Source organism: Lynx rufus, unplaced genomic scaffold (assembly GCF_022079265.1).
Source record: "Lynx rufus isolate CCGP_SWC_20201006 ecotype Redwood Valley unplaced genomic scaffold, mLynRuf1.p SCAF_1, whole genome shotgun sequence".
In the NCBI taxonomy this organism is placed as follows: domain Eukaryota; kingdom Metazoa; phylum Chordata; class Mammalia; order Carnivora; family Felidae; genus Lynx; species Lynx rufus.
The window spans coordinates 234,819,874-234,830,662 of NW_025814823.1; the positions used below are offsets into that span (position 1 = coordinate 234,819,874).

General features: G+C 59.1%; 1 protein-coding gene across 2 annotated transcripts in view; it reads right to left on the reverse strand.

The window, feature by feature from the left end:
• The window catches only part of TENT4A (terminal nucleotidyltransferase 4A), a 46,588-nt gene extending 36,658 nt beyond the window's left edge, over positions 1 to 9,930 (reverse strand). For both annotated transcript variants that reach the window (XM_047094174.1, XM_047094166.1), the window contains exon 1: positions 9,165 to 9,930. In XM_047094174.1, the coding sequence (XP_046950130.1) occupies positions 9,165 to 9,901 (737 nt within the window). In that variant the 5' untranslated portion in view covers positions 9,902 to 9,930. The remainder of the gene's footprint in view (positions 1 to 9,164) is intronic.
• Between the last annotated feature and the right edge of the window lie 859 nt (positions 9,931 to 10,789).

The window sequence follows — 10,789 nt, forward strand, 5'->3', positions numbered from 1 at the left end:
GCCTTCAGTTGTGTTCAGCTAAAACAGCAACTCATCACGGGCTCCACTTTTCCTAGATGGCAGCTCGTAAGGAAGCTCCAGATGGGAGGAGCCCTGCTCCTTCCAGGTCGGTTCTGGAATGCCTGCAGAAGGCAGGAACCGCAGCTCCCAGGGCCGCAGGACGGGCTCCCTGTCCCCGAGCCTCCCCCACAGCATCTTTGTCATCATCTGCCGTGTCTCACAGCCCCCACAGGAGGACCTCGCCCTCCCTCTCCCCCGTGCCATCTCGCTCTTCAGGAAAGCAAACACATTGGAGCCAGATCTGCAGGGTGAGCTGCGAACCGTCGCCCGCGAAGACGAAGACGTCTCCGTCATTCAGCGTTGCTTGGAGCTCCTGACGTCGACACTGGAACGATCGTGTTCGCCTGTCTAGGCGTTAGTTACTTTTCTGTCTGCGAGACAGGGGTGGTATTTCCCATTTCCTGGGCCTGCTCTCAGAACACAGGGAGGAGGCTCGCGCAGAGAGCCGAGCCCCACGGAGCCTCCGTGGCCGCTGCGTGACAGGGAAGACGGGACCGTCCAGGTTCCGGCACGCGCCCGGCAGAGGGGGTTTGACACCACCGCCCACGGGCCAGACTGGACGCTCTGAGCCACACGCAGTCGTTCCGTCTGGTACCCTGCCACGGACGGAGCCCAGGCTTCGTGTGCCACCGAAACAGCAGCCCTTTGAAGAGGATATACGCTAGGAATTCCGAAACGCAATTTCTAGAGCTTTCCCAGTGGGGACCGGCCGAGCACCACAGCTTTTGCTGTTGTTCAGGTTTGGGCTCGTTTAGGCAGCAGCTACTGAATCAAACTTTGTGTTTCAAATAAAGAATCTAAAGTTACCCTAGTTCGGTGCCGTCCAAACACAAGGCTATCTAAGTTTTCACTAAAATTAAATGCAACTAAAACTCAGTCCCACAGTTGCATCAGCCACACTGCAAGCGCTCGAGGGTCACGCGTGGCTGGTGGCTACCGTACTGGACCACACAGACACAGAACTCCTCCATCTTCCCAGAACATTCCGCCGGACAGTCTGCTCTACATCGCAAGTTCCCTGCCCCTTCCTGCTGTGTGCACCACCACACCAGAACGGAAGTTAGAAGCTGCAAGGAGCTCACAGAAATAACACAACAGCCACTCCTACCATGAACACAGGACAAAAAACCCTCAAGGACTTCAAACAGGTGACATGCGGAGACAGACCTAAGAGATCAGGAGTGCCCTTAAAGCTCTGGAAAGACGCTTATTTAAAAACTGCAGAACGCATTACTTAGGCACAGTTTAAATTTTTAAACTCGGAGAAGAATTCCTTCAAAGGGAGAAGCGTCTTCACAGCATGGCAGGGGCCCCAGAGGACTTGGAACTTCAGGCTTTAGCAATTTCTCCGAGAAAAGCTTTGGCCGGAGGGGGAAACTTGTATTTTCAAACCCGGAGCGAAAGGCTTTTTCTGTCCAGTTGGCAACAAGCACCGCCTAATTTTTGGTTTCCATTTCCTCAGAGAGAAGAAAAGGGGAGGGAAGGAGCGGCCGTCCCCGTCCTCCATGTGACAGCTCACATGGCTCTTCCAAGTCCCCTTTATTCGGTCCGTCCTGCGAGGGCGATGTGGCAGACTGCACTTCAGAGATGGGGAAACTGAGGCTCAGAGGTCAAAACCCAACCTGGGAACGAGGCCCTGGGGTGCGGGACGCAGGCTAACCGAGCTCCAGGCCACAGGCCCGCCTCAGCGTTGGGAGACAGACTCCCGCCAAAGGGTTCAAAGCAAGAAGGAAACGATGTGATTCTGCATTTCCCTCGGACCCCTGCATCCCAGCCACTCCTTCGGATCCACGGGATCGCAGAAACAGGAGGATCACACACGGAAAGATAAAAACTACCTACATCCACATGTGATCACTTAGGAAATGAACTCCAGTCTTAAACCACAGGGGAGCCCAAACGGTTCCACGGAGCGGCTGGTTTAGGAATTAAAAACGAGCACAGACCCACCATAAAAAGGCACGTCGCCGACGGTGAAAGACATTCCTTGCCAACGGGAACCTGGGCACCTCCAAGACACTGCCATCAAGGCTTCCCTGTCAGTGGCTAACCTGTGCAGAGGCCTGCTGAGCCTGGAGACCCAGCCCCGCCTCGCCACCAGCCACCGACACACGGGAAGCAGGCCTCGGGAGCTCAGGACCCCCTACGTTGATCACCGGGCACGCGCCAGGTGGCCGAAGGATGGGCAAGCTGTCTTTATACTCTTAGTGTCTCCTAACTTTTCAGGGTTAGGTATTAATTTTACAATAACAAAGAGAAACCGGCTAAATCTAAATGGATGCCTTTCAAATACAGGATTTTTTTTTAAAGCTGTCTGCTTTGTGTTCTACGTTGCAAGGTATTAAACTGGTTTAACCACGCTCTTTGGGATGATGAGCAAATAAACTGCAATCAATTTTATTTTAATGTTCTGCATTAATATAACTTCAGGTTGGCCATCAAATCTTCAAAGGTTCTAAGACAAACCATACGAGTTACCTTCAGCATTTGACTTCAACTATACAGCCCTGCCCCTCCTCATCTGTTCACCTAAGCGGGCAGATCCTGCCATTCATTCCCTCCCTCGGTCACCAGGCGCTCACTGGGAGGTGGCCGCCAGCGGGTACTGGCACTGGGAAGGCAGGCTGAGACCCGGGGCTGCAGGAGGACAGAGGTCAGCAGTGTCAGAGCAGAGGGAATCGCAGGAAGGGACCAGGGAAGCACCGTGTGGGGTTTTCATGCTCTGCCTGGAGGCGGCACAGGGCTCTGAAACCAGGGTCACCCCCACGAACTTGGGCCGCCGTCTAAGTGGCGTGGCGTCTTCTCAAAGCAAAGACGGACTGCTATGTATGTAGAAGTTCCAGAGACAGCTTGATGGATGACCTAGCACCCCTGACCTCCCCCACCCCGACCCCACCACAGGAAGGACAGCTTTCCTAAGCGGGCCCATGCAGGATGCCTCCTGAATGGTCCGTCAGTCACTACAGCTCTCGTGCGTTCAGTCACACGGCTTCCACGTACACTTTTCTCTGATGACAGATTTTAAGAGAAGTTCAGGTGAGAGAGGCACAGAAAGGCACTCAGAGCTAGTCGCTCTGGTTGTCCGAGTTCAGTTGTGACACAAGCCCGAGGACAGGGACCAGAAATCTACCAGAGTCATCATGATGGGCTGGAGTCCAGTCAAGGGAGAGAAGAGCTGGCAAAGAAAACCACAACCTCCTTGTCACCTAAGGCAGGGAAGTCTACCTACAGGAGCACGCCTCCACACATGGCAGTCGGCCTCCAGAAGATTCCGGGCCCCAACCCCCAGAACCTGTAGCTAAGACGACATCACCATCACTCCCGTGGTCCCACTGTATTAGTACATGCCCTGAAAAGAGACAATCGCCTAGGTGGGCCTGATCTGAGCACACGAGCCCTTGAAGCACAGGGCTTCCTCCAGCGGGCAGAGACCTGGCCAGAGAGATTCAAGGCACTGTTGCCAGTTGGAAGACGGAGGGACCTGGAGTCAAGGAAGGCAGATGGCTTCAAGGAGCTGAGATAGGTCCCCAGCTGGCAGCTAATAAGGAATCGGGGACCTCAGTCCTACAACAGCAAGGAACTGAACTCTGCCCATATCAGGAATAAGTCTGCAAGAGGTCCCTGTGCTCCAGCTGAGAATACAGCAGTCTGCCTTCAGCCTGGGGAGAGCCTGAGCAAGAACCCAGCCCAGCCATCCCAACCTCTGACACGCAGAGTCTGAGGCACAGCAAACGAGTACTGGTGTAAGCCGCTAAGTCTGTGGTCATTTGTTACACAGGAAAAAAAAACAACACTGCGCACAGGATTCTTAAAATAAGACACTTACTTTGCAGGGAAAATCCCACACCGTAGGGACGATGCGCCCCTGACCACCCCGCTTGAGACGTATACCTGCACGGGGGGCAACTGTCCCCGTTACCAAGATCACCTGTCTGCCTTTATTCGGCCGCCCCGCTCCCTCAGCAGCCTTAGGAAAAGAGAACCCCCTGACGGGCTGCCCAGAGCCTTCTGGAGGGGCCCCTCCAGAGCCACAGCCAGCAGCAACTTCCAGGTGGCACTGTGGCTACACAATGTCCTATGGACGTAGTTAGCATGAGGCAGTTACCCCTCACCTGTTAGCCTGTGTTGTGGCGGCAGCGTCGAAATCCGGTTTCCCAACCTCTGCATCACAGGGTGTTTCGGTTTGTTGTATTTTTCACAACCCGCTTTTATTGCATAACTCAAAACCTAGATCCTAAACAATACCAGAGTATACCAAGGTATAGAAAATCCTCATTTCCCAAAGATAACGATCACCCCTCCTTCCATCGGAGGTATGGGACTCTCTTTAAAACAGGAACCCAAATTTCCTATCAAATAGCAACCAAAAGGAGGTTTGAGGCCTAACCTTGAAGTACAAATCTTAAAATTATGAGAACCCGATACTTTAAAACACTGACTTACAAACCATCATCGAAGGCATTCGGTCCAGGCCGCGTTATTTCTAAGGCACGAACGGCACTGTGTCATTGCTTTCTGGTCACAAGCTCACAGCAGCAACACGGGGTCCCCGTTCCCCCACTCAGACGTCCTCAGCAGGAGCGTTACCAAGGCCAGTTTTTGCAGAAGCATTTGTGGGCTCGACCTTCCCACAGGACTGCCCCATCCTTCTCTGGGGCGCCCGTCCTGCCCTCCGCCTCCTCCTGGGTGCCCCTCTCCCGTGTCCGCAGTCCTCACCCTGCCCGTGGGCATTTATCAGGGAGCAGGTGGAAGTGTTTCCAACCTCACCAGAGCGGCACCCTGCACGAGCTTCCCGACATCACTGTGCAGTGACAGCCGCCGGCAGGACGGGCTGGACCAGGAGATGCTATTAGCAAGCGGGGAGGAGTCCCAGGGTGGGGGCTCATCTCATGTGGCCGGTGCAGGAGGAACGTGTGCACCATGTGGTCGCTCCTATTTCCATCTATGGCCCTACACTTTTGGGGTCACAGGGGACAAGCATGAGGAAGGGAGGCCCATGTGCACCCCCATCACCTTCTAAAAATTTTTGTTAACTTTATTTATGGGGGAGCGGGGCAGAGGGCGCGAGAGAGAATCCCAAGCAGGCTCCACGCTGTCAGCGCACGGGCTGACATGGGGCTCGAACCCAGGAACCCTGAGATCATGACCTGAGCCAAAATCAAGAAAATCAAATCAAAATCAAATGCTTAACCAACTGAGCCACTGAGGCCCCCCACGCACCCATCACCTTCTGAGGAAGGTCTCGCACTAACCTCTGCCATGCATCGCTCGGGGTGTGCGGGCAAGGCACGCTGGGGTCTGCGGCGGCCCCGCGGGTCTCACCTGTGCCCTCCCACCGGGTCCCCGCAGGACCATGCTGCAGGAGGGAGTGCCGGGCACTACGTCCGGCATGCCAAGTCAGGCCGCAAGCACAGAGGGGGACGAGGGATGCCGGGCGCGCCTCCAGGCTGGCTCTCAGAACAGAGCGAAGAGAGCACACGTGGAGTAACAAGGCCAGCGTGGCTGACCACATCCTCTGAGCGACATGTGTCCGTCTCTCACCAACTTCAGATCGAGAGCTGTCTTTCTCTGAGTGAATAGATGTCAAAAAATTAAACATTGCCGAGTACCCCGCAGAGAGAATGTGGCCCCAGCGAGGCACGCCAGAGAAGACCTGCCGAGGGCCAAAGCCCTTGGGAAGCCTGGGCGGGGCGCAGGCCTGCAGGTGCCTGCCAGGAGCTAGAGGCTTTGCCTGGTTCCCCTGCGCTCTTCCCGGGACTTCCCAGGGCACCTGTCAGGACATGGCCAAGTTCTGCGGTCCACGCTCCCGCCCTCTTACCCGGGCCTTCTCTTCGCCTTCAAGGAGGTTTCTGAAGGATTCAGGACCAAGCCGGGCAAAGTAACAATGCACTGCTGGGCCGGGGGTGAGGAGGGGAGGGCATGGGGAAAGGGAAGGGGCAGGGGCAGAGGCTGGGATGCGCAGGGCCCGTGAGCCTGTCCACACCCACCTGCATCTCCGAGTCAGAAGCCTGGGTAGAGAGCACAACTCACACCGCTCCCAAAACAAAAAGCTGGACGGTTCAACCAAAACGCAGAACACGAACTAGAGCGGTCTGGAGCTCTCCGGAACCAGCGTTTTGCCTTCCCCGCTTCGGAAGTTCCTGTACTGATCCCCGTGCCCTCCTCCACTCTCTTTCTTCACCTCACTCCAGGAGGAAAGCAGACCGGCAACCCCCCCCCCCCAGGGCTGGGCCACCAGGTCAGGTTCCTAAGGGCAGAGCCCCCTCCCCAGAAAGGAACGAGCAGTGCAGGCTGCCTGCCACACGGGCTACCACGCAAAGGCCGTAATGGCCTTGGCTGATGCTACTCTGGCTCCCGCAGCACCGGGCTCCTGCTCACCCGTTCTCGGGGCCGCAGACACGATCTTTCCAGCAATGCCTGTCCTGGGAACTCACAGGAAGCCTGAGCAGCTCCTCATCACCAAGGCTCCTTGCTACTGACCGGGCCGAGTGCTCTCCTTCTAAGCTACAGAAGAACCACGTCGTGGTGACCTTCCTCGTCGCTTGGAGGAAGCCGGCGCCCGGAGCCAAGTTCTCGACCAGCGCTACTTCCCGATGCCAAAAAGTTCTGTCGCGTAGGCCCGCTCGGCGGAAACCTCACTGCAGGCACAGCTCAAGTGCTCCTGAGGTTTCCCATTCCTCTCCTCTGTCCCTCCTGAAACGGGGTCTGCTGGAAGCGTGCAGAGTAGCAGAGCGAGCAGGGGCACCGGCCCTTCCAGGCGCCTGGCAGGCAATCCCACAGGGTCCTCCCTCCAGGCACAGATGGCAGAAAGTGGGGAGACCCAGAGTGGGGCCCGCGACCCACAGAGGCAGGCAAGGAAGGGGGGCCAGCAAAACAGAAAATGGGAGCGTGACCCCACGCGTTGCTGCAGTGGCCCCCGTTTAGGTAAGTTAGAATGCAGAGTTCCCGGGGGCCCCGGGGCCTACTCTTCAACCCTACACGTGGCCTCCGCACAGGTCCAACAGGGCCAGCAGGGGTGAAGGGGCAGGACCGTCAGCAGGCCCCCAGACAGGGCACCGAGCAGCAGGGCCCGGGAGGCATGCTGAGGGCTCAGGCTGAGGACGCGGGAGGTGCCATCACCAGGTCCTACGCGGATGGGAGCTGACCAAAGCTGCTGACAGAGGCCATTATCCCACTGGCAGTTCTGGGAGAGGCCCAGAGGCCAGCAAGTGCATGTCAGATGACCACGGGCCGCTGGAGCAATCTCGAGGAGAGGGGACTGCTCTGCAAAGGGTACAGAGAAGAAGGCGCAGAGGATCTACTGAAAGACAACACTGGGGACACAGACGAGAAGGAGGACCCGCACGCCTGGACAGCCCGTACTGCTGTGTGCTGGCCAGCGGCACTCACGGAGGGCCTGGTTTCAGAGTCAGGATCTAGAGACGGGGGGTCTCCCAGGCCGACCCTGCCCCCAGATCCTAGCAAAGAACCCGGTACACAGTGGGCTCGTTTGTAAAGAAAAGCAACACCAACGTACGTACCGCAGCTCACTGGAAACCGAGGGATGAGGAAAGGGGTTCTGGGGCCTGAGAAATTTGCACAAGGGCCTGGTGCCACCAGGGCTAGAAGCTCACGGAAGGAAGACGCGGGACTTGGGACTGTCTGGGGCCCCAAATGCTCTCCCAGTGAAAAACACGTGTCTTCCTACTTTCCTGGGGCTAAGGCACGGAGTCGGTTCCAGCGACAGGACAGGCTGGAAACCTGTGGTTCCTGTCCCCAACCCCACCCCAACAACTCAGGTCAAACGCCAACATCAAGAACCCACTGCGCGACACCTCTTCTTGGACAACTCCACAACGGCTCCTACTCGGGGCTGAGGCGCATGCTCCGGCTTCGGCCAATTTACGAAAGTAACACTTCTAACCCCAACCAGGTGAAACAGGCTGCTGGGCATGGAGCTTTTACCGTGGGCACCTCACAGACTTTAAAGGAGCACCAGCTTAAGTGTTTTCCAACTTGAATGAACAGATGTGTTAAAAAAGCAGCAAGAAAAAAGAGAATTTCTTAAGAAGTAGCCTCAGTATCTAGCCATTGCAAGATTTACAGAACTCTAATATCTGTGAATACCCTGACAGCCTAGAAGATCCTTGACTGAGCGCCTTTTTAAATCAGGATGCGATGTGCAAGGAAAGTTGATGAGTTAAGTCTTGAAATACTGACATAAAACCTGGGTACAAATACTTCATTTCTAGGTGCTCAGAAGAGCACAGAAAGGCAAAGGAGCAGGGTAAGTGGTGTTTTCACCTGAGCAGCCTCACCTGGGACTGCTTCAACCCACACTCCCACCCCCGCCCACGCTGTTTTTGGTTTTTTGCTTGTTTGTTTGTTTTTAACCACACCTTGCCATCTGTAATTGCACTAAACTTAGAACTTCTCCTCCTCTCCAGGCTGAGAAGAAAATATTTCAAGAAAAGATGGCATCTTCCAAAGAATATGTGCTACAAATGTTTTTATTCCCCTCAAATGCTATTAACTGCCTTTTAAAAACTACAAAAGAACTTTTATGTTATTTTCTGCATAAAATTAAATCACAACAGGCAAGTCCTTATCCAAAAAAGTCACTTGTAAACTCACTGTTGGTTAAATTGTATCGCTACCAAAGAAACCAATCATCCCTCAAAAGGATTTTCTCAGGAAAAAAAGTTAGTATTTAACCAGTATTTGCCTTCAACTTGATTCAAGTTCCTGGCAATGCTGACACCGTCTGCAACTGACGTAAAACTCCACAGCTATCTGCATGCACCCCGCTTTGACCAAGGGTACCTAACATGCGTTGGGGAGAGGACGAAAGAAGTATCCGTACCCCCTTCCAGGGGCACTCAAGAGGCTGAAAAGGAAAACCTCTGCACAAGTCGGGTTCGGGGGCCCCTTCCTCGCGCTTGTCAGTTTTAGGGCCCGAGCAGAGCCCTCGTTTACAAGAGGAATTTAATTGTTAATAGAACTAAACACCTCGGGGCACAGAGTGGAACCCGGGCCTCCCACAGCCACCCTCCGGACAAAGCGGGCCCCCCCTCCCCTCCTCTCCCCTCCCCCCCAGCCCCGGTCCCCGCCGGCTCCGCACTCACCCCTGGATGCCCGGGCTGTACGCGCGGCTCTTCCACGGCGTGCCGGGCCGCGGCGCCTGGGGCCCGGGGCCGCCCCCTCCGCTCAGCGCGGCCGCGCGGCTGCCGGACAGCAGGTAGTTGAGGCCGTAGGTGCTGGCCTTGTTCTCGCGTTTCCGGCGGCCCGGGTGGAACTGGTGCTGCGGCGGGGAGCCGGCGGGCGCGGGACCGCGCGGCCCCGGGTGCCCGTTGGCCGCGCCCGGGGCGCTCGGCGGGCCGTCGGCGAAGTGGAAGAAGGCGCCGCCGCCGCCGCCGCCGCCGCGGCCGCCGCCCGCCCGGCCGAGCGAGGCGCTGCTCGAGGACGACGACGAGCAGCCAGGGCTCTCGGTGCCCGACTCGGCGTTTGACGAGGACGACGACGACGACGACAGCGACGGCGACTTGTGCAGGCGCCGGGCGCCCTCGGCCGCGGGCCCCAGCGCCGTCAGCAACGCGGGGGGTAGTGCGGTGGGGCCGGGCACCGGCGACGGGGGCGACGCGGCGGGCAGCGCGGGCCCGGCCAGGCCGCCGCCGCCGCCGCCGCCCAGCCCCGCCGCCCCCGCCGCGGCCGCCGTGTCCAGCGCGGGCGAGTTGAGGCAGAAGTAGGACGCGAAGCCCGAGCCGCCGCGGCCCACGCCCTGCGAGGTCTCCCAGATCTGCATCCACAGGGCATTGGCCGGCCCCTTCTGCTCGGGCTGGATCCAGGCCACGCGCGGATCCATCCACGCGCCGCCCCGCGGGCCCGCGCGCCCGCCCGCCCCGCCGCGGCCCCGCCCCCGCCGCGCCCCGAGCCCCGGCCGCGCCGCGCACGGACGGACGGACGGGCCGCGGGCGGACGGGAAGACGGGCGCGCGGGCCTGTGCCCCGGTTCCGGCCGGCTCGCGGCGGCGGCGGCGACGGCGGCGGCGTCTCCCGTCGGGGTCCCGGCGCGGGGCGGGCCCGGGCAGGCCGCGGCGGGCGGCTCGGGCCTGTCGGGCTCCCTTCACGCGGCGCGGGGCGGGCGCGGGGGCCGCGGCGGCGGCGGCGTTCCACTCGGGCCGGGGGGAGAGGCCATCGGAGAGGGGCGGGCGGCCGGGCCGAGGGGGCGGGCCCAGGCGCCGCGCGGCCCGGGACCCGCGGGAGGGCCGCCGCCGTGCGCCGGGCCCTCGGTCACGCTCGCGCCGCTCGCTCCGTGCTCCTGCAGCGGTGGCGGCGGCGGCGAAAAGACACTCTCGGCGGCGACAGGGCGCGGGGGAAGGAGGGGGCGCCGCCGCCTCCGCTCCAATGAGGGGCGGGGAGGGAGCGGGGCGGGGAGGAAGCGCGGCCTCCCTCGTCGGGGCCGAGACGTCAGTGCGCACGCGCGGCTGATTTCAAATCCTCACTAGACACCGCCGCCTTGGTTACCGCGCCTGCGCACGAGGGCGCTCCTCCGTGAGGGTGGAGAGAGCAACGCGTCGGAAGGAGACGCGACTGGGAGGGGCTGAACGGGCGGTGGCGGCGGTGGCGTGGGTCTCCCTAGACTAGACTTGGCTGCGGTGAGCGAGGGAGAAACGAGGAGGTCGCTGCGTCGCCTTTGGCCGGGCTACGTCTGCCGGCCCCACCTCCCGCCGCCGCGAGAAGGCCGAGGCGTG